The following is a 23,317-nucleotide window of genomic DNA, read 5'->3' on the forward strand; positions in this document are numbered from 1 at the left end:
AATTCTAAAATAAGATCTAAAATATTTAAAAAATAATAATTTGAAATTTTTCTTTATTTATTTGTATTTGTATATTTAAAGCATAAGAGTCTTTTGCATCTTTAATGAAACATTTTTGGTCATTTTCTTTATTAGTAAATCTTTTTGGGACAAAACTCAATATAATCTATTTGAGAGAATTATTAGTCATGCGTGTGGTCACCTTCAATTGACATGGGGTGAAATTGGCGAGATGCTTTCTGCGAAGTGTACTTAGGCGCTAGTCGGGCTATGTAAGGTGTATGAGTATTCGGATTATCAAAAAAAAAGTTTTTGATGGTAGCAAGTTTTGATATATTGTTTTTGATGGAGGTAAGTTTTGATATCATCATATCTGACGGTTGGATGAAATTTTAAAATAAATCTAAAATTATTAATTTATATAGTTTTTGCTGTATATTCTAAAACTAAAGAAAGAAAACAAATCAAATCTAACAAAAAAAAAAAAAAGATCTAAAACTAAAATCAAGATTGAACATCCATCCGTTCGTGTGGGAGTAGAGGGGTAGTTTAGGTAATTGACTGACCAAGGACATCGTCTATTATTCGGCACAGTTTTGTAGATTCGAGAGAGGAAGTGAAAAAGAGATATCTCCTTTGCGGTAATGGTTGACGTCGCCGACAAATTGGGTTACTTCCAGGCGATTACAGGTCTCGAAGATCCCGATTTATGCACCGAGATCCTCCAAGCTCATGGCTGGGACCTCGAACTCGCTATCTCCTCCTTCACATCATCATCTGACCCTTCGTCTTCCCGCGTCGATGGCGATCACAATCGCGAACCCTTCACTGAATTCGAAGATGCCCCTTCTCGCGCAATCGAATTTGACGACGGGAGAGCGTTCAGACCTCCGGGAATCGCCTGGAAGATCATCACCTTACCGGTCTCGATCGTCTCCGGTAGCTTAGGGTTAGCTTCTAGTGCGATCGGGTTCGGATTCTGGGTTGCCGGTGGAGCTTTGAGTTATTCACTTGGCATGTTAGGGTTTGGATCAGGTCGTGGTGGGTCTGAGACTGAGTCGTCGTCATCATCGGCGGCAGGTGAAGCGATGGAGTTCATTGCTTTGTTCGATAGAGACTATGGGAGAAACCCTCTAAAGCCTGGTTTTGTATCAGAAGGTTTCATGGACGCGCTTCAGCGATCTAGGAGCGAGTTTAAGCTCTTGTTTGTTTACTTGCACTCTCCCGACCATCCTGATACGCCTGCGTTTTGCGAGAGGACGCTTTGCAACGAAGGGGTTGTTGCGTTTTTGAATGAGAACTTTGTGACTTGGGGAGGTAGTATACGATCTAGTGAAGGGTTTAAGATGAGTAATAGCTTGAAGGCTTCCAGGTTTCCTTTTTGCGCTGTGGTTATGCCTGCTGCTAATCACAGAATCGCTCTTCTCCAGCAGGTAATGAAAATAAATACTTTCTTCTGTCTTCGTTGATTAGTCTATACCTTAAAGAAGAATGTTATATAGAAGATGCAAATTATTTTTAATTGGCTATAAATCTGGTAACCAAATTATTAGTTCTCTGATGTGATTACTTAGTAGTACAAGGGATAGAGATAGTTATTTCATCATTTGTGATCCGGTATTGCAGTCATTATGTTATTAAGCTTGTATGAGTTTGGTATTATTAAATATATAAGGTGGTGGCAAGAGATGTAGTTCTTGGTTTTAGTGTCTTCTTTGTTCCGTTTGCTTGTGGCAGGTGGAAGGACCAACAACTCCAGAAGAAATGATTGCTATACTGCAAAGAGTTGTAGAAGATAGTTCAACTGTTCTTGTAACCGCAAGGGTTGAGGCAGAGGAAAGAAGAACCAATTTGCGCCTGAGAGAGGAACAAGATGCTGCTTACAGGGCTGCTCTTGAAGCCGATCAAGTATGTTTTTCCCCCTCCCCCAAGATAGATTATCATTAGTCTTTTGTCAAAATTTGTTGTTTCTTTCCTTTGTGTTTTATTAGGCAAGGGAGCGACAGAGACAGGAAGATCAAGAGCGTATAGAAAGGGAAGCTGCTGAAGCAGAGAGGAAACGCAAAGAAGAGGAAGAAGCTCGGGAGAGAGCAGAGCGTGAAGCTGCAGAGAGAGAAGCTGCTAGAGTGAGAATGAGACGAGAGAAAGCTCTTGCTCTTGGAGACGAACCTGAGAAAGGTCCTGATGTCACACAAGTAACTTCTCCTTCTTTCTTTTCCATTCATTACTTAGTCTACGCCAAAGACATCAATCTACGTCGCTTAAAAAGTTTGCGAGGGATGTGCCTCTTGAAAGATTAGGTTCTATGGTTCATCTAGGTTTTGGTACGGTTTCCGAATGGAGAAAGAAAAGGGAGGAGGTTTGAAAGCAACACCAAGATACAGACATTGTACGACTACGTTGATTCACTTGGAGTGCTGGAAACAGAAGAGTATAGCTTGATTACAAACTTCCCAAGAACAGTGTACGGAAGAGACAAAGGTTCAATGTCACTGAAAGATGCTGGTTTGCATCCTCAGGCTAGTCTCTTCATTGAGATCAACTGAACTTTCAGATTCTTCTGTCTCTTTCTTCTTTGGCCTCTCTTTTTAAATAATTAGTTTGTTTGCTTCAATGATCCGATGGACAAGTTCACATATATAACACACACATACATTCAGAAGTTATGTTACATATTGATATATTTATTTTCTTAAATACTACGCAACAACCTCGAAGAGAAATTAAAGTGGTTTAGCATGCACAACTTCTCTCTGATTATTTAAATGGACAAGTGATAAAAGAGAATTAATACTGAAGAAGCAGAAGTTGTATACATGAAGATACCATTCTGTATTTTTTCAGTTTCTCAACGTTCAACTTCGAGCAGGAGTCTTCCCCTTCTTATCCTTTGTCTCCCTCGCAGATGCCTTCATCAAAGGCTTCTCCACATCGCCCGAGATGTCAAGATGAACGCCGGGATCATGAGTCTCGTACTTGGCCCCCATCATTAGCGAGTTGTTCACAGCTTGAAAGTTGCTGTTAACGAAGGTAGTAAGGAAATCAAGCTCATGTTTGTCTTCTCCATGATTGTTGTCGAGCTCTGTCTTCATGGTGGCTCCTATGTTGGATCCAGAGAGCGTGATAACTCTGACGCCTTCATCCTCCTCCCTTTCTTCATATTGGCTCGGTCCTCCCTTCTCTGCTCCCATGTGGGTTAAAGACGAGATCATGTTTTTTAGGTCGTGCTTGAAATGTTGTCTCCCGTGCTTCTCTTCTTTGCCTCTTCCCTCGCTTAGCTTCATTGTTTTTATTAGGTAACTAATACCAGAAGAAGGGAATGGAAGCAAGATACATATATAGTTTATATTTTATGGGAATAAAAGATTAGGGCATTGCCTTGTGTTGCAATCTAAGAATTGGAATAACTTTCCATTGAGTTCAAGAATATCTTTTGGCAATTGACAAAAAATTGTATGACACAAGAGAAAGCACAAATTCTCTTGGAGATAAACTTGGTAAGGGTTCTCATGTCACACAAGTGAGTTCTCCTCCATTTTCTCTGTAGTTCGCACTGTTACAAAAACTTCAATCTATTTCACCTTTTTGGTATTCTAAAACTTATCACATGTTTGAAACTTGCGTTTTGACCTCCTATGAGAGTAGCTGGGAAAAAGAAAAAAATACGAATAAAAGAAGTCATAACTTCTATTTAATAGTATAGATGATTGTGGCATCATGCGTTTGGCACTGGAAGAAAGAAATCCCACAAAAAAGTTTGGCCTGAAATTTGATCAAGAGATATAAAAATGAGTTAACTTTCATCTGGAAGTGATCCAAAGTCAATATTCCAACATAATGCACATCTTACTAGTGAATTTTCCGTCTGGTAGGGAGACAGTTTTGCGAAAGTTCACATAATGCCATACAGAGCCATTTCCTCTGATAACAGCCATTCCTGACCCTAGAGAGAGAAAATTAAGATTTTTGGATTTCTCTATTTCGACCTAATATAGAAAATTTTAACTGATTTGTTAAACTGTTTTCAGCATAATCACAGAAAATTTTCATCATTTTCTGAACCTCGTATTTTTCAAGAAGCAAATAGGTCCATAGTTCTAGAGAGAAATTGTCCACTATAGTAAGAAAATACACTGCACCACTTGATGCAGATACTCTATATGCACCCAAACATGAAACATCAACTTGTATTCAACCAAAAACTTCTGCTATATTCAAATTGTCTGAAATAGCTCTAAAACACACATCACATTTACTATAGCTAGCTTTACCTAAAACACCAAAATACATAGGCGAAGAAGAAAGCACAGAAAAGGCCGGATGTCCTTGCCTAAGATGGCACAAAGCTTGATCGATATTCCCATCAGTTTTTTTGACCCGTGCGACTTTAACATCCTTAAAATAATACACCCCATCACGTTCCTCGCTGGCTCTAGTCATAGGCTTCGTGTAACGGTCATGTAACACACAAATAGCATCAGTAAACAATGAAAAACAATTTATGTTCTTTAGAAGCTATGAAACCGAGATTAAGGAAAAATTTAAATCTGAAACATAAAGCACATCTTTTAGTGATAATCGTTCAGACAACACCATTACTCCCATACTAGAAGACATCGTAATACTTCCATCTGCAAATCCTACACCAAGTTTATTTTATATTCACCAGCAACGAAAGATTGCCAGTCATATGGTGAGATGCCTTTGTGTCAATAATTACATCACCAAGTATCTTACCATACAGCTTCTCAGATGATCCACCTTGTTTTTCTTGAATTATATGAGTGATAGCCTATAACTGCTCATGACTTAGATCATCGGCAGTCAAAACATGAGGAGCTATAGCATGTGCTACATTCGTTGTATTTCCTCTGCCTCTTCTGAAGCTTCCATGACCACCTCCTCTACTGAAGCCACGCCCACCATGACTTCCTCCTATCTCAGCAGTCCATTCGGGATATCCGACAAGCTGCCAACCTGTATTTTTATCATGACCAGTCTTCCCACAATGAGAACACCGAAAATATATTGCTTTGTTTCCAGTTGAAAAGTCAGTTATGCTTCCTTGTCTTGATGCAACACGACGTAGAATATTTGTGGTGTGATCTTATGTTTCCCGTTGTGTCACAAGCCCAACAATATCTTGTGTTTTTTCTCTGTTTTAAGCTGATTTCAGTCTTGCTTCTTCTCAAATCACCTTAGCGTAAACCTTACCGATATCAGGTAACTCTATGGAGCTCACCACTTCCAAATCTGGATTCATCAAGTCCCATAATAAAGAACAATACTTAGGTTCACCCTATGGTGAATGGTTAAATTCACCACATTCTTCATAACCAACCAAAATGCCACGTAGGAATAGTTTAAAAAAATAATAAAAATAAAAACTTAAATAGTTGAAAAAAAACAACACCGACATTAATTAGCGCCATCTGCAAAATTTTAAATTCTAAAAACCTAAACTCTAAAACCATAAACCCTAAATCCAAAACACTAAACCATAAACCCCAATCGTAAAATCTAAACCCTAAATCTTAAACCCTAAACCCAAACTCTACACAATAAACCCTAAATCCTAAAATCTAAACCCTAAAGCCCAAACCCAAAACTCTAAACCCTAAACCCCAAATCCAAAACTTTAAATCTTAAACCCAAACCCTAAATCATAAACTCTAAACCCAAAACTTTAAATCTTAAACCCAAACCTCTAAACCGTAAACCTTAATCTTATAAACTAGCAGATGGGTTTACGGTTTAGAGGTTTGGGTTTAGGGTTTAGGATTTAGAGTTTAGGGTTTAGGATTTGAAGTTTTGGGTTTAGAGTTTAGGGTTTAGGATTTAGGATTTAGGGTTTAGATTTTAGGGTTTATGGTTTAGAGGTTTGGGTTTAGGGTTTAGATTTTAGGATTTAAGGTTTATTGTTGAGAGTTTGGGTTTAAGGTTTAAGATTTAGAGTTTGAGTTTTAGCATTTGGATTTAGGGTTTAGTGTTTCGGATTGTGATTTATGGTTTTAGAGTTTAGGTTCTTAGACGGCGTTAATTAATGTCGGTGTTGTTTTTTTTTTAGCTATTTTTTTATTTTTATTGCCTTTTTTAACTATTTCTACATGACACTTTAATTGGTTATGAAGAGTGTGGTGAATTTAACTATTCACCACAGGGGTGAACCTAAGTATTGTTCCATAATAAACTGGTGTACACGTTCATCTTCTCGCCTTTCTCATAGATTGGAGCTGCTGCATAAGTACAAGGTGGTGAAGGTTTGTATGTTTTCATCTCTTCTCACTATTTTGCCTAACTTTCCATAATAGTTAATGACTGACTGTCCATTTTCACGACACGATACAAGTTGTTCCATAAGCTGATGCACTCTTACTTTGTTACCCACTTCAAACCGTTGTTTAAGGTTTTCCCACAGCTTGTGAGCATCAGTGATAAATGTCACCGTAGATTGAACTCGGGGCTCAGTGGACGTGCAAATCCATCCTACAATCATAGAATTCACACTTAACCATGATTTTAAATTCATGTCACCTCTCCGTGTTTATGCAACGTCCCATCAATAAAACCAATCTTCTTCTTTGCGCGTAGTGTATTCAACATCTCCAGAGACCATTCATTATAAGTCTCCCTTTTAACTGAATGGAGGTAACCATCACACCAAGATTATCTAATGAAAACAACGAGTAAGGTGACACCACCATTGTATCACATGTTTTTGAAACCAACTGCTTGGATGTATTGCTTTAACTTGTTTATGTATCACTCATTGCACTCGAAACCAATACAAATTAGAACTTTAAATTTTTAGTTTTAATCTAGAAGCTTTCATACCATGTGAATATTCTAAGAACGTGTTAACTTCTTAGAGCACGAACTCAAAATGCACATCTAAATGTAAGAATATGATTATTTAAATATATTTTGATTATATAATAAAATTTTAATAATTGTTGAAAAAAAGACCAGTAACATGTGACCATGTGCCAAGGAAAGTTACAAATCGGTTCTTAGAGCACCTCCAATGGGGGTTCTTTCCATTGGAGTTTTTAATATATGTGTTATGTATATATATGTTAGACTTTTTCTTGGGTTCACCCTCTAGGGTGAACCTTTAGGTTCACCAACCAATAGAAAATTGTCATTTTAGATCTAGTATCTTTTAATTAAGGAAACAAAATAACTTGTCAAATTATATTATGCTTTTAAAATAAAAAATTTAAAATTAAATAAATAAAAATAACAATAGTTCTAAAAAAAGATTATTTAAAAAAAATATTTATTTTTAAGAATTAGAGTTTAGTGTTTAAAATTTATAATTTAGAATTTATCCAAATGTTTAGTGTTTTTCCAAGGGTTTAGGGTTTACCTAAGGGTTTAGGGTTTACCCAAGGGTTTAGGGTTTACCCAAGGGTTTAAGGTTTTCCCAAGGGTTTAAGGTTTTCCCAAGGGTTTAGGGTTTAGGATTAGAGTTTAGGGTTTAGTGTTTTGTTGACAACATGTTTAGTGTTTTTCCAAGGGTTTAGGGGTTTACCCAAGGATTTAGGGTTTACCCAAGGATTTAGGGTTTACCCAAGGATTTAGGGTTTAGGATTTGAGTTTAGGGTTTAGTATTAGAGTTTAGGGTTTAGTGTTTTGTTGACAACATTTTTTTTTTGAATTCGTTTTTTATATATTATTTTTATTTATTTTTAAATTTTATTTTGAAAAAATAATATAATTTGCCAAGTTATTTGGTTTCCTTAATTAAAAGATACTAAATTTAAAATGACAATTTTCTATTGGTTGGTGAACCTAAAGGTTCACCCTAGGAGGTGAACCCAAGAATAACTCTATATATTATATATGTATAAGTAATTGTGGGATCCACAATTTTTGTGGAACCCCGTAGGTAAGGGTTCTTAAAAGAGGGTTTTAAGAATCTTTTTTTTTTGAACGACTTGCAAATTGATTAAAGAGAGAGTTTTGGGCCTTAGCCCATGAAATTCATTACTTCAATTGAGTTCTGAGAGTGGATTTTGCCAAAAATCGGCTTTCCCATTCTCAGCCCTAGAAATTGAGAAGAACGATAGATGAACAAATAGAACAGAGAGATTAGTGATGTCGTGAACCACCCCGTAGATCTCTTTGTCGAAGAGTTCGTTGTTGATGACTCTTATTAGAGTTTGATTATCGGAGTAGATCTTGGTGTTGGTTAGATCAAGAAGTACTGCTTGTTGGAGGGCTGATCGAACAGCTAACGCCTCTGCCATAATGGGTGAGCTTACATGGCTTTGGACGCGAGATCCTTGATGATCAGAGAATGGTGACGGGTTCGTGAAGACCCAAGCTAAGCTAGCATGTGATGTGGTTTTGTCCCAGGCAGCGTCGGTGTGGCAGATCGTGGAGTTTTCTTCCTCTGATCTCAGTCGATCAGGTTCAATCCTTCTGTTTCCAGGTATGATTTGCCCTTGTTTCTCCAAATTCCATTGTGCATAGTCCATTCTCGTGCTGATTGTATTCCTTTTGTGGTTGTTTCCCAGCTAGATTGCTTCTGATTCTTGAATAGGAGTTGGTTCCTAGCGTTCCAGAGGGCCCATCAGATCTATGGAAAGATATTGCCTGTGATCCCCGATGGTGGCAGACATATGTCGTTCCTCGTCATTGTTAGTGCTGCTATAAATTCCGTTTGATCAGCTAGGTGAGCTGCTTGGTTTGTGGGTGTCTCCAGCCAGACCTGTTGTGCGAAAGGGCATTCTAGGAAGATGTGAGTGGTGGTTTCCTCCTTTCCGCATCTCAGACAATGGGTGTTGTTAATGATTTCTCTCGTTCGTAGGTTCTCTCCAGATGGTATGGTTTTTTGGATCACTGACCAGAGGAAGACCTTAAGCTTTGGGGAGAATTTCCCATCCCACACGTCAGTAATCCAGTCGATTGCGACACTTGTTCCCGCCGTCGTTGGCTTTATTGTATAAGCTACTGGAGGTTCTTTGCTCTGAAGCGAATGATACCCTGATTTGGCCGAGTAGATCCCTGACTTTGATGGTTGCCACACAAACTTGTCTACAGCACCGAGATAGTTTGGTTGGATCTTCATAATATGTGGCTCAAAAGCAAGTAACACTTCTTGGATCCTCTTCCTATTCCATTTGTAGATCCGATGTAAGAAGGTCTGAGACTGTGAGGTCTCTTGCCTCTTCTGATATAGGTCCAAATGGTTTTATATTTTGCGATACTGAGATCCAGGAGTCTTGCCACACTCTTGTAGTTAATCCGTTCCCAATTGCTTTTCCCAGGTTGGTTTTGAGTAGGTCTCGGCCACTCAGTATGCCTTTCCATCCATGGGAACATGAAGCCGATGTTGATATTTTCAAGAAGCTCTTATTGCGACAGTATTTTCCTGTCAACACTCTGGCCATTAGACACCCTGGATTGGTGAGGATTCTCCAAGATATCTTTGCGAGTAAAGCTTGATTAAAGGTTTGGATTTCTCACAGTCCTAGTCTTCCTTCATTCTTTTGTTTTGTCAGCTTGGACCACACTACCCAGCACATTTTCCTTTTTCCCCATGTCCATCCCACCAGAACCTTGTTAAGACTTATTGGATCCTTTTGCACAGGATAACAGGTAGGAGGAAGCAAGACATTGGGTACGTGGGGATAGATGTAAGGACTGACTTCAGCATTGTCCGCTTTCCTGCTTTAGAGAGAAAGCGTGTGGACCAGCTTGCTGCCACTTGATGCATTTTGTCGACTATTGATGTGAATAAGCCTAGGTGTTAGGGGATTTTTGTGTAGGATTTTTGTGAGTACCACGGAACGGTGGACAAGGCTAGTATTTGTATTTATTTACAAGTAAGAAAGTAGAAAGAGACGTTTTATTAGATCAAAAAGCTGGAACTACAACAGTTTTGAGTAAGAACCCTAGCTCTAGCCGCCTACCTCTAATCTCTAAGTCTCGAAGTGTCGATCCCTTGCTTTAGGGTTTAGGTTCCCTTTATATAGTCTCCCTAAGGTGGGCCTTAGTCGGTTGGAGTAGGTTAAACTCTTCCATATTCAGAAATATGGAAGGTTCTCCTTATCGGAAGTTTTCCATTTCCCGGAGGAAGGGGGCGATCCTGTGACCGGGCCTGGAAAACTCCATAGTAGGGAACCGGGGTTCCTTCTAGCGGGGATCCTGGGAACCGGGGTTCTTTCCAGAGGGGATCCAGAGGCCGGTGTCCTGCCTGGGGTCTGGAGAAATTCAATACCTGAGTATTTTTCCCCAACAGTTTGCCCCTTATTGCTCGATTTCGTCATCGAACTCGGGGAATAACCTGTGCACTCAAGTCAACCGGAGTTGCTCATTCTCAGCAGGCTTCCCTTAGGAAGGACATAGCTCCAGTAATCCTGCGATCCCGGGTTCCACTCAGATCAGAACCGTACTCTGAACCCGGGGGATAATCAGTTTCCCCTATATCAGACCGGGGTCTGGCGCTACTTGAACCGCTGATTCTTGTCGAAGAGGGGAAGCTCTGGGCTTTTGATGATGTCTTGGAGACGATGGAGCCTGGAGCTCTGATGTTCCCTGAGGAGAATCTACATGCACTGATATGCAGAGGATAGACCGGGGCTGGGGCCCGTACGGTTGATGATACTAGATGCTCTTTTTATTCTTCCAAAAGCGTGCACTTTCCTTTTTATAGGAAGTATTTTCCCTTTTTTCTGCAGAGATCCGGTTTCCTCTTCGCCGCTCATTCTTTAAATCAGGGATTCTTCAGGATATTTGGAAACATCCTTATTTCCTTTTCGGATCCCGCGGAAAATGGAACGACCCGGATATAAATAGAGATTCACGATAGTTCCTAGCTGGCCTCAACCTAACTCTAGCGCTGATTCTCAGCTGATAAAGATGAATCCCGAGCCGCTCTCGTTCCTGTCCTCTCTTGTGCGTGGTCGTGCAAGGCCGCGTCGTCCTTTTGCCGATCCTTTCTCGTCCCCCGTTCCATCTTGGGGGAATGTTCCGGAGGCTGATAGTGAAGTGGTTCCGATGGCTCCCCTGAGAAGGCTCTGTTCTTGTTTCTTTGATGACGGTCCCCGTTCTGAGATCCGAGAGGGGACTGGCTAACATAAGGAGGAAGTACTTGATTCATCCTTCAGTGGGGATGAGGAGTTCGAACGCGCTCCGGATGGCGGAGCGGGTGAGGTGACTATCTATGAAGCGTATGTGGAAGCAGGCTTCCGGGGTGTTATTCCTTCTCTTATAGACGAAGTGTCATCTTTCTTCAGTTTCTGTCCTTCTCAACTTACTCCCCTAACATGGAGGACTTTAATGGCTATCCAAGTACTTGGAGAACTCCAGGGAATTTCCATCGGGTGCATGAGATTTTATACTCTTATTACTTTGCTCCTTTGGCGAACAAAGATGGGTTCAACCATCTTCGATCCCGTGACGGCGCTCCTTTGGTCGAGGAACCTTCAAGGGATGTTAGAGGTAATCACCCCTGTGGGGATGGTTGGAACAGCAGGTACGTGTTCGTGAAGATTCAGGAGCCTGTGGGTTACCCTACGTCTTGGCGTACCGTGGGTAAGTTTTTCTTCTGAGTTTTGAATTTTGCCGTCCTTTCGGGAGCTTGATCCTGACGTTTTAGCTCTTGCTTTTGTTAGATGTGTCTCCCCCGGTTTCCTTCGCTGGAGAAGCAGTGGCGAAGCTTATAATGGGAATTCCTCGGCGATTCCGCAGGGTGACCATTACATGTGTTCTTTGAGTTAATTCTAAGTCCTAATTCGTGCTTATTTGATATCATTCCAGGTTTGGAGCAGGTGAAAGAGTAAAGAAGAGAGTGCCATGAAGGAAGAAGTCATTTTGGAATATCTAACGCAGAGCAGCCAGTCGGATCAATCTGAAGGTTGTTCCCAAAGAGAACAAGCGACTGACTGTTCCCAACTATTAAGGAAACCTCCAAGATTTCAGGGGTTTGCCCTAGATTTTCTATCCTTTCTCTTTACCACTGGCGCCTCCATATAAAAAGCCTATGCTATCATTTCTAAGAGTACGCTAGTTTTAGAAGAGACGGAGAACTATTTTGGATTTAGCAACTTGTAAGGGAGAAGGCTACATCTCTCAATTTCACGAGAAGATCATCCTGAACCCTTGTTTTTCTACTTTATTTTATATGCAGTATTATTCAAAAATCATGTCTGTGTCATCTTGCTTTATGGTTGAGTAGTCGGCTAAGCTTGCTTAGGGTTTTAGGGTGTCAATCGCATGAGCTAAACGCAAATAAGTGATTTTAACTGTTTCTCATTCATATTATTCTTACTGCTTGCATTGAATTGATCACTTAATGTTCGATCTCTAGTTTAATCCCCTAGCTAACCGCTTAGGAGATAAATTGACATATATTGAACGAGCTTCATATCCCTAATCAGCGAGAGAAGATATTAGGGTACTAAGTGAAATAATCGGACCTGATCTTTAAGGCTTGCTATCGCGTCTTGTTCCAAGTGAGAGCTTCGGACTCAAGACCGATCAGCAAAGGGAACAAGTCCACGATAGTGGATTGTTCTAGCCGAGTGATCCGAGTTCTAGACTGCACCTCATTTCACTTGAATAGTTGTTTGGTTACACATTGACACCCGATGAACAATCCTATGCCGGCTTTCATTTAAATCGAATTTGAATCTCTAGGTATTTTAGTTACCTGCGTCACCATTGATTTTAAAACCCGACTTGTTTCCCAGTTAAATATTGAACTCATAAGAGTAAAGAGTAAACTGGTCCTCTGGATTGAATCTCAAATATTACAATTACCATTGTTAACTTGACAGTAGCAAGGATTCATTTTTAGTGTATCAAGTTTTGGCGCCGTTGCGACGGGGACTAGGCTTTTACTTTTATTTTTCGGTTTAATATTTAGTCTGTGATATCTAACTTGCTTTTAATTCTTTGTTGGAACAGATGATCCAAGTGCATGACCAGTAGACATACTCAGAGCAACGCACAAGGATCACTACATCAACTGACCAACGACGAACTCGTAAGATTAGAAAGACAGAACCGTCAACAGCCAAGAACAACCGACACCAACATGGGTGATCACGGCAATCAGGATGACCTCACTGCTGCATTGGCAATCATTCAACAACAAATGCAGACTCAGCAACAACAGATGTTGCAGATGCAGCAGACCATCCAAGATCAGCAACAAGCTGCTCAAGAAGCAGTTGAGAACGCCGCGCGAGAAGAGCGTGGTGCTCCTATTGGGGGGCGGAACCTTCCGCGGAACTTCGCTACTAACCGCTCCCCCATCAACCCTCCTCCTTGCACTCGGCAAGACTATGAGATCAAACCTGCACTGATAAGTCTGGTACAGAAGAGCACGTTCAGCGGTCTCACTACTGACATCCCGATGGACCACATCGAAGCCTTTGAGAGAATCTGCAATTTCTCTCGCTCTAACGGAGTGCCACCAGACTATGTCAAGTGCACGCTGTTCCCATTCTCTCTTGAAGGGAAAGCTTCTCACTGGCTCCAATCTCTGCCAACCGGCTCTCTTACCTCATGGGACCAGGTCCGATCAGCGTTCCTGAGCCACTTCCACACGAAGTCTAAAACTGCGGCTCTACGGCACAAGATCTCCAATTTCAAGCAGAAGTCTGATGAACCTTTTCATGAAGCTTGGGAGAGGTACAAGGAGTACCAGAGAGAGTGCCCGCACCATGGGTTTGACGATGACTATATATTGGAAGTGTTCTATGATGGAGTGAGCTATGAGTTTCGAAATACCCTTGATTCTTCGAGTAATGGAGATTTCATGACTCAAACCACACCTGGTGCGTTCGAGCTGATTGAGACCATGGCTTCAAGTTCACTAAACAAGAACAAGGAGCATGACCGCTCGAAGAGTGTGAACAGCATAGATGATCTCGCTGCAAAGGTGGACCAACTGCTTAAGGGAAACCAAAGCCAAGTGTTCATAATGGAAGAAGCAACTCCTGAAAAGAGTGCTGGTGATCTGGCGTTTGATACTGAAATATCAGGAGACCATCAGCAAGAGGTGAGCTACGTGAATGGGCAAGAATGGCAGCTCAACGTGAGGAACAACCCACAGCTTTTCTGGCCTAAGCAAGACAAACTACCTGATCCTGCACAGAGTAACCAAGGTCAGTATGCCGGGTATCAAAAGAACTACTAACCCCGGACTTATGTTCTAAGCCAACCGCAGAACAATCCACCTCGGATGCAGAAACACCAGAACACTCAGCCAGTACCTCCGCTCCTGTCGCTGTTCCACAAGATGAGACAAAAGCTATGTTGCAGCTGCTGCTCCAAGGACAACAGCTCCAAGGGAAGGCTCTAAACCAGGTTACTACCGAGATCAATACTAGAATGAACCATATGTTAAGCAATTTGAGCACCAAGTACGACAATGTCGCGAGCCATATGAGACAGATGGACATTCAGATTGCTCAGACTGCTGAGAGCATCAAGAGGCAACAAGGTACTCTCCCTGGAAAAACCGACAAAAACCCTAAGGAGTGCAATGCGGTTGAGTTGAGAAGTGGAAAGCAACTGTCGGAACCGGTAAAGAAGAGGTTCACTGCGGCTGAGTAGGGGAAGCAGAAAGAGTCGGAACTACCACCAGCCAATACCCCGGCAGCTGAGAAGGAGAGGGAACCAACAGTAGGAACCAATTCGCCAGGACAAGAACAACCAGCTAAGGCTATCCGCCCGATCCCAGAGCATGTTCCTGCTTGCGAATACACTCCTAAAGTCCCTTACCCTGTTCCATCAAAGGCTACTCGTAAGGACCGAGAGGAGATGAAGTGCAAAAAGATGCTGGAGGACCTAACCGTCCAACTCCCCTTGATGGATGCGATCCAAATGATGCCCTCCAGGCGCAGCTTTATGAAGGGATTAATCTCAGGAAAAATATCAGAGGAGAGCGAATTCATGACTGTCTCTAATGAGTGCAGTGCAGTGCTTCAGAACAGGCAGATAAAGAAGCAAGGAGACCCTGGCAAGTTCGTCCTCTCTATCCAGATTGGGAAGACAGTTTTCTCATGCTCCCTAGTTGATCTGGGATCCAGCGTAAACCTCATGCCCTACTCGGTAGCACGACGTCTGGGATACACGCATTTCAAACCAACTAGGATGTCCTTGGTGTTTGCGGATAGATCAGTTAAGTCCCTGGTTGGTATTCTAGAGGATCTCCAAGTAAAAGTTGGGAACACCTCTGTTCCAGCAGACTTCGTAGTTCTAGAGCTGGAAGAGGAATCCAAAGGTCCGCTCATTTTAGGAAGACCATTCCTATGTACTGTTGGAGCCATCATTGATGTGCGGCAAGGGAAGATTGATCTCAATCTGGGAGACATAGTCATGCAGTTCGAGATGGATGAGCTGCTGAAGAAGCCGATGCTGGATGGACAGACCTTCGAGGTGGATGAAGGGATTGATCTGCTGCAACCTCGCGATGGGATGATCGAGGAGATTCTTACAGAAGATCCACTTGAGCTTGCACTAGTAAGAGCTGAGGCCGAACAGAGTGTTGAGAACATTGACGCAGATGGGTATGCTAAGATGCTTGACTCCGCAAGGAGTATGGGAAGAACGGTGGCGAGTCTAAGTCTGGGGGAAGAAAGCAACAAGGACGAGAACACTCCAACTGGAGCGACCCCTTTACCGAACTCGCCGAACCTACCTGATGATCCCTGGAGCGAGTTGAAGGCTCCCAAGGTTGAGCTAAAACCCCTTCCCAAGGGGCTCAGGTACGCTTTCTTAGGTCCAAATTCCACTTATCCTGTCATTGTGAACGTTGAACTCAAAAATGTGGAAACTGCACTGCTTTTGTGTGAGCTTAGGAAGTATCGTAAGGCATTAGGATATTCACTAGCTGACATACCTGGCATCTCACCTGATTTTTGCATGCACAGAATACACCTAGAAGATGAATCAATGACTTCTGTTGAACATCAGAGGAGGTTAAACCCGAATCTAAAAGATGTTGTTAAGAAAGAGATAATGAAACTTCTTGAAGCGGGTGTGATCTATGCCATATCTGATAGTAAGTGGGTTAGCCCTGTTCATCTAGTACCTAAAAAAGGTGGGATCACTGTTATCACAAATGAAAAGAATGAATTGATCCCTACTAGAACAGTGTCAGGACATCGCATGTGCATTGATTTCAGAAAATTAAATGCAGTCACTAAAAAGGATCACTTTCCACTTCCCTTCATTGATCAAATGCTTGAGAGATTGGCTAACCACCCATATTACTGCTTTTTAGATGGTTATTCGGGTTTCTTTCAGATCCTTATCCATCCGGACGATCAGGAGAAGACGACGTTCACATGCCCATACGGAACATACGCATACAGGAGAATGCCATTCGGCCTGTGCAATGCGCCAGCAACATTTCAGCGCTGCATGATGTCGATCTTTACTAACCTGATTGAAGACATTATGGAGGTTTTTGTGGACGATTTCAGTGTCTATGGAAGCTCCTTTAGTGTCTGTTTGTCAAACTTGTGCAGGGTACTCAAAAGGTGTGAGGAGAAACATCTGGTGCTAAATTGGGAGAAGTGCTACTTCATGGTCAGAGATGGGATTGTTCTAGGGCATAAGATCTCCGAGAAAGGCATTGAGGTAGATAAGGCAAAGGTCGAGGTGATGATGAGTTTGCAGCCACCAACAACTGTGAAAGCTATCAGAAGTTTCTTAGGTCACGCAGGGTTTTACAAGAGGTTCATCCAGGACTTCTCAAAAATAGCGAGACCACTCACCAGACTGCTTTGCAAGGAGATCAAGTTTGATTTCGACTGCGAGTGCTTAGCTGCGTTCCATACGATCAAAGGAGCTCTAGTCAGCACACCTGTTGTACAACCGCCAGACTGGGATCTCCCTTTTGAGATCATGACTGATGCTAGTGATTTTGCAGTTGGAGCAGTCCTTGGGCAGCGCAAGGACAAGAAACTTCATGTGATCTATTACGCAAACAAAACCATGGATGAAGCTCAATGCAGATACGCTACGAATGAGAAGGAACTCCTGGCTATTGTTTTTGCATTCGAGAAGTTCAGATCCTACCTGGTGGGATCAAAGGTGATTGTGCACACAGACCATGATGCTCTTAAGTACTTTCTCACAAAGAAGGATGCAAAACCGAGGTTGTTGAGGTGGATTCTTCTTCTCCAAGAATTTGATCTTGAGATAAAAGACTAAAAGGGAGCCGAGAATGGGGTTGCAGACCACTTGTCCAGAATGAAGATTGAGGACGACACAGCTCTTGAGGAAGAACACACAGTGCAACACGTCAACGCGATTGGTCTGCGCTTCGCGGAACAACCCCTAAGCATAACATCCGATTATTCTCGCGTACTGGAACAACCAGTAGCCGCGATCCAAAAGCAGTACTCTCACCTCCCCTGGTTTGCTGAGATTGCGAACTTCCTAACTGCTGAAAATGAACCAATTAGGTTCACTGGAAATGAGAAGAGGAAGTTCTTAAAAGAGGCGAGGCAGTATGTTTGGGATGAACCGTACTTATACAAACATTGCAAGGATGGCATATTCAGAAGGTGTGTTCCAGAGGCAGAAATTCCAAGGATTCTACATCATTGCCATGGTTCCTCTTATGCAGGGCACTTCGCCACATTCAAAACGGTTTCTAAAATCCTCCAAGCAGGTTTCTGGTGGCCAACTATGTTCAGAGATGCTCACGCCTACATAGCTCGATGCGATGCATGCCAGCGACATGGGAACATCAGCAAAAGGAATGAAATACCTCAGAATTACATTTTAGAAGTTGAGGTGTTCGACTGTTGGAGAGTCAACTTCATGGGACCATTCCCTCCGTCCTTCAAGAACGAGTACATCCTGGTCGCCGTTGACTATGTCCCCAAGTGGGTAGAAGCAGTGGCGAGTCCCACTAATGATGCAAAAGTGGTGACTAAGATGTTCAGCTCCATCATCTTTCCAAGATTTGGGGTGCCTGGAGTGGTTATTAGCGATGGCGGAACACACTTCATCAACAAGGCATTTCAGGGCCTGTTGAAGAAGAATGGGGTGAAACACAAGGTGGCTACCGCTTATCACCCCTAGACGTGTGGACAGGTTGAAGTTTCCAACAGGGAAGTCAAGAACATTATACAGAAAACTGTCAATACCTCGCGCAAGGACTGGTCGCTTAAGCTGGACGATGCTCTCTGGGCCTACAGAACAGCCTACAAAACACCGCTAGGAACCACCCCCTATCACCTGGTCTACGGTAAGGCTTGTCATCTTCCTGTCGAGCTCGAATACAAGGCTGCATGGGCGGTCAAGTTACTGAATTTCGACATCAAGCCAGTAACTGAGAGGCGCATGATCCAAGTCCATGAGCTGGAAGAGATAAGGCACCTCGCCTATGAGAGTTCCAAAATTTATAAGGAGAAGACCAAAGCCTACCATGACAAGCGAATCATTGCCAGACGTTTCAAACCAAACGATAAGGTCTTGCTCTTCAACTCCAGACTTAGGTTGTTCGTAGACAAGCTTAAATCTAGATGGTCCGGACCCTTCACCGTTAAGGAAGTCCGCCCTTACGGAGCTGTTGTGTTGCTGGACAGAAAGGGAGACGAGTTCGTCGTCAATGGTCAGCGCATCAAGCATTACCTTGCTGACTCCACTATCGCAGAGGGTGAAGAAATTCCTCTAAGCGATCCCCCATCAGCCTGATCGGCTGAGCCAAGTCAAGCTAATGAATTTAACTAAGCGCTTGGTGGGAGACAACCCACTGGTGAGTGTATATATTGTTTTCTATAGTCTATTTTATCTCTTTTCAGATTTAGTTTGCAGGTCAAAAACAAGAAAAAAATAACCGAACACTTCAGTCAGAACAACCGAAGGACTGTTCTTCTGGTGGAACAACCCATCACCTGTTCCATGTAAGTGTTCCGGACCCAAAAAAAAAAAAAGAGAGAGAGATAATGGAGAGCGGTTAGGGTTTCACCAATTTAAGGCTCCACCCTTCCACTTTCCCTTTTAACTCAACCGTACCCTCCTCCCTCTCTTGCGATTTTGAAGCCATCACCAAAACTTAAATTCTCACTCTTTTTAAGTGATTCTTGCTTCTAATCCAATTGGATTTTCGAGTTCTCTCTGTTTTTGCAGTCCATTTTCTCCGATTATCACAGTAAGAGGCTCGGGAATCAAAACATAACCGTGATTTCGGTTTGAAAAGCTCACCCTTCTAAACCGCTTTGATAGTTCGATTCTTGTTAAAAATAGCTTGATCTGAAATTCCCTTTTGCTGTTACTGTTGAATTTAGAAGTTGAACTTTTGTCTCTTAGCTCTAGAGAATCGCGGTTTCATTTCCCCTTTGTTTGAGCAAGTTTAGATTTAGACAAAATGTTGCATCTTGATATACAATGCTCATATTAATTGTGATTGTGAAAAGTTGAAATGGTCTTATTTGGCGAGTTGATGTTAGGTTTGTTGAAGGCGGTTTGCTTAAAAAAAAAAGGAATAGTTCCTAAAAGAGGATTAGTTTGATTCCTTTTCTTCTATGCAACCAAGGATGGAACTAATGAAAAACTTTTGTTTGCCTTGCAGATGCCTCCACGCACCAAGCAATCGGCCAATAAAACAAGGAAGACGAACAACACGCCCCCACAGCAAGCACAAGAACCAACCTCCGCCTCTTACCCATGGCCGCGAGAACAAGAGGACGAGCCAATCAATCTCGATGACCCTATGCTTTTAGATTTCAATTGCGAAGGGTGGGACAAGGAGACAGCTAGTCGGTACAACACTCTCCTCAAGGCCGAGATACTACCTACTCGTTTACCTACCCGTTTTTGCCACGCCGAGACTTTCGTTGAACTTGGTATCGACGAGGATGTGTTCGAGACGCTGCAAGCGATGTGGATCTCTCCCCTTTGTTACGCTACATACGAGCTCTACCCTGACCTTGTCCGCCAAGTGCTCGCCACTGCCACATCATGGCGTGCCACATCATGCGCGATGAGGATACCTACATCTTCTTCGACAAGGAGGGTACCCAGCTTTTCACCAAGTTGTCTCACCCCGAGATCACCAGGCTCAGCGTGTTCGACAACATTTCCTCCCACCACCCGAGCTCTTATGCACTGATCCTCGTGCTGTTGCACCTGACGCGGATATGGAGGATGTCGAGGACATTACCCCAGAAGCTGACCCATCATACGACCTCGGAGAGCTGGCGGATGTGACAGATGATCAGGCTTACCGACGCTGGATGGTTGACTAGCAGCGGAAGAACAACAGTCTCATGCGGCGGATCCTCCATCTCGTTACCGGCGGCTGCATTGGCGGAAGTAACCAGTGACAGTCACCAGCAGAGCAGACTCCACGATCGCACCGACCAGGAAAGGCGCCTATGGGAACAGGCACTTCAACTGAGGAGGTTCATCGCTCGCGCAACAAACGTTCGTTTGATCCGGCCGAGAGCGGCGAGTCCGACTGAGCCCGCAAGGACTATTCTCTATCCATTGTTCTATCCATCTGAACTCTTTATTTTTATGCTTTGTGTTGTTATTTGGCTGACCTCAATTTGGTTTCACACCAGGGATGGTGTAAATTAAGTCTGGGGGAAGCACTTGTTGTGTGCTGATACTCTATGTCTTTATTTCTGAGTCAGTCCCTATGTCATTTGGATGTTCTATTGAGTCAGTTTAGGATCGAGTCAGCTAAAACTCTTGTGGGAATTAGGAACTTCTGTTGTGATAATCTTTTAACCACCTCGTGCTCTAACTTTCTTATCAAGTAACCTTAGAAGTGATGAAAGATCCACACTTGGACCTGGAACACCCCTGACTTATCTCATTTGATTCTCCAGAAGCTCTCAACCGATCAGGTTACACTGGGTAGACTCAAATCCACCTAACCTGAACCTAATCATGACTGAAATTCTTCTTGTTATGGGCACTAGATCAGGGAAACGAGGACTTCTTACTCCTTTTACCAATCTTGCTGATCCTGAGTGGCTAGCTCATCTTTAGCTAGTTCCCACCTTGAGCCTAAGCCTTTATTTTTACCCTCATGCACTATGTTTTTCAGGGTCATATGTGCAAAAGGGTCGGAGAGGAAAGGATCGATGCAGCCTCTTACTCATTAATGCCATACACTCAGAGAAGAGAGATCAAGCATGAAGAGAACAGTCGATGAGATCATGCTCTAACAAGAGAACAGTCTATGAGTGCATGTTCTAACCAGAGGCATGAAGAGAACAGTCGATGAGACCATGCTCTAACAATAGAACAGTCTATGAGTGCATGTTCTAACCAGAGGAACAATGGTGACCAGTGAGAAACAAAAGAATAGACCACCAGTGCCTGCGAAACATTCATTATGTTGCCTCTCCCTCGCAACCCCATCACCTTGTAAACAAAATATATATATATAAACACACGCCACTGGGAAGGTTGAGCAAGGAGTTTGTACCTATTTTTGAGGAGTAGGCGAGGGAAGTCAAGAACTGAAGAACAGTCCCACGGTTGATCCGAAGGAGAGAACAACTGCACCCGTGAAGCAGAAACGAGTAAGGGCTGTGGACATCAATAGATCCGTCCTCTCATACTAATTTGCAAGATAACCTGCATCCACTTAAATTTGGTAGCCCCTAAACACTCTTAGCTCCACCATGAAATAACATGTTCCTTACCTAGTCTGTCTACGATGAATAGTGCCTGTGATGAGAAGCTCACGCTGTTCTTAATTGAATTTAAGGAGTTACGTCTCGATAGTGTACCCTTTTTCAGGTATGAGATACAGAGTATGGAACATCGATCGTGGGTGTTCTGGTAAGGGTTTGTGGTCTGAGTCTACAGCTTGTATGGTTCAGAGATGTGTGGTAAGAGTATGGTTATTGAGGTCAAGCGAGTTTCCACTCTTTCAAACCTTTCTCCCTGTTCTTGAGGCTTGGCCTTGTTCGAGGACAAACAAGGATCTAAGTCTGGGGGAATTGATATATAGTATTTTTAATACCATTACATGTGTTCTTTGAGTTAATTCTCATTCCTAATTCGTGCTTATTTTATATCATTCCAGGTTTGGAGAAGGTGAAAGAGTAAAGAAGAGAGTGCCATGAAGGAAGAAGCCATTTTGGAATATCTAACGCAGAACAGCCAGTCGGATCAATCCGAAGGTTGTTCCCAAAGAGAACAAGCGACTGACTGTTCCCGACTATTAAGGAAACCTCCAAGATTTCAGGGGTTTGCCCTAGATTTTCTCTCCTTTCTCTTTACCACTGGCGCCTCCATATAAAAAGCCTATGCTATCATTTCTAAGAGTACGCTAGTTTTAGAAGAGACGGAGAACTATTTTGGATTTAGCAACTTGTAAGGGAGAAGGCTACATCTCTCAATTTCACGAGAAGATCATCCTGAACCCTTGTTTTTCTACTTTATTTTATATGCAGTATTATTCAGAAATCATGTCTGTATCATCTTGCTTTATGATTGAGTAGTCGGCTAAGCTTGCTTAGGGTTTTAGGGTGTCAATCGCATGAGCTAAACGCAAATAAGTGATTTTAACTGTTCTTCATTCATATTGTTCTTACTGTTTGCATTGAATTGATCACTTAATGTTCGATCTCTAGTTTAATCACCTAGCTAACCGCTTAGGAGATAAATTGACATATATTGAATGAGCTTCATATCCCTAATCAGCGAGAGTATATATTAGGGTATTAAGTGAACTAATCAGACCTGATCTCTAAGGCTTGCTATCGCGTCTTGTTCCAAGTGAGAGCTTAGGACTCAAGACCGATCAGCAAAGGGAACAAGTCCACGATAGTGGATTGTTCTAGCCGAGTGATCCGAGTTCTAGACTGCACCTCATTGCACTTGAATAGTTGTTTGGTTCCGCATTGACACCCGATGAACCCCACTTGTTTCCCAGCTAAATATCGAATCTGAATCTCTAGGTATTTTAGTTACTTGCGTCACCATTAATTTTAAAACTCCACTTGTTTCCCAGCTAAATATTGAACTCATAAGAGTACAGAGTAAACTGGTCCTCTGGATTAAATCTCAAATATTACAATTACCACTGTTAACTTGACAGTAGCAAGAATTCATTTTTAGTGTATCAGTAGTATAGAAATCATGATCCGGAGGCCGTATTAAAAATGATAGGCTTTGAGGTGCAGGGCGTTCCAGCAGTTGGGTTGTATCTTACCTTTGCTATCTTGCAGCCTGTAGGCGCCTGCTCTCCGCACCTCGATGACCTTATAGGATCCTTCCCACCCTGGGGTGAGTTTCCCTGTTGTTTTTTCTGCTCGTCGTAGAACCCAGTCCCCTCGCTGGAAGGTTCTGGTTCTGACTTTCTTGTTGTACG

At 42.5% G+C, this 23,317-nt stretch overlaps 3 protein-coding genes and 1 non-coding gene across 4 annotated transcripts; 2 read left to right on the plus strand and 2 right to left on the minus strand.

Moving 5' to 3' along the window:
- The first annotated feature begins 588 nt into the window (after nucleotides 1-588).
- LOC106439889 (plant UBX domain-containing protein 10) lies at nucleotides 589-2,697 on the plus strand. Its single transcript, XM_013881431.3, has 4 exons — nucleotides 589-1,433; nucleotides 1,738-1,908; nucleotides 1,992-2,195; nucleotides 2,319-2,697. The coding sequence occupies exons 1-4, from the start codon at nucleotides 645-647 to the stop codon at nucleotides 2,544-2,546; spliced, it is 1,392 nt and encodes a 463-aa protein (XP_013736885.1). The 5' UTR covers nucleotides 589-644; the 3' UTR covers nucleotides 2,547-2,697.
- BNAC09G24290D lies at nucleotides 2,615-3,328 on the minus strand. Its single transcript, XM_013881443.3, has one exon. The coding sequence runs from the start codon at nucleotides 3,282-3,284 to the stop codon at nucleotides 2,856-2,858; it is 429 nt and encodes a 142-aa protein (XP_013736897.1). The 5' UTR covers nucleotides 3,285-3,328; the 3' UTR covers nucleotides 2,615-2,855.
- Nucleotides 3,329-13,048: 9,720 nt separating this feature from the next.
- On the plus strand, nucleotides 13,049-17,185 carry LOC106384712. Its single transcript, XM_048767832.1, has 3 exons — nucleotides 13,049-14,123; nucleotides 14,186-14,508; nucleotides 14,575-17,185. Exons 1-3 carry the CDS (start codon nucleotides 13,049-13,051, stop codon nucleotides 17,179-17,181), a joined length of 4,005 nt encoding a protein of 1,334 aa, XP_048623789.1. The 3' UTR covers nucleotides 17,182-17,185.
- On the minus strand, nucleotides 13,580-13,686 carry LOC125593654. The gene has a single exon (XR_007329554.1). It is a non-coding gene; the product is annotated as a small nucleolar RNA R71 (small nucleolar RNA).
- Nucleotides 17,186-23,317: the final 6,132 nt, after the last annotated feature.

This window comes from Brassica napus, chromosome C9 (assembly GCF_020379485.1).
Source record: "Brassica napus cultivar Da-Ae chromosome C9, Da-Ae, whole genome shotgun sequence".
NCBI classification, from domain to species: Eukaryota; Viridiplantae; Streptophyta; class Magnoliopsida; order Brassicales; family Brassicaceae; genus Brassica; species Brassica napus.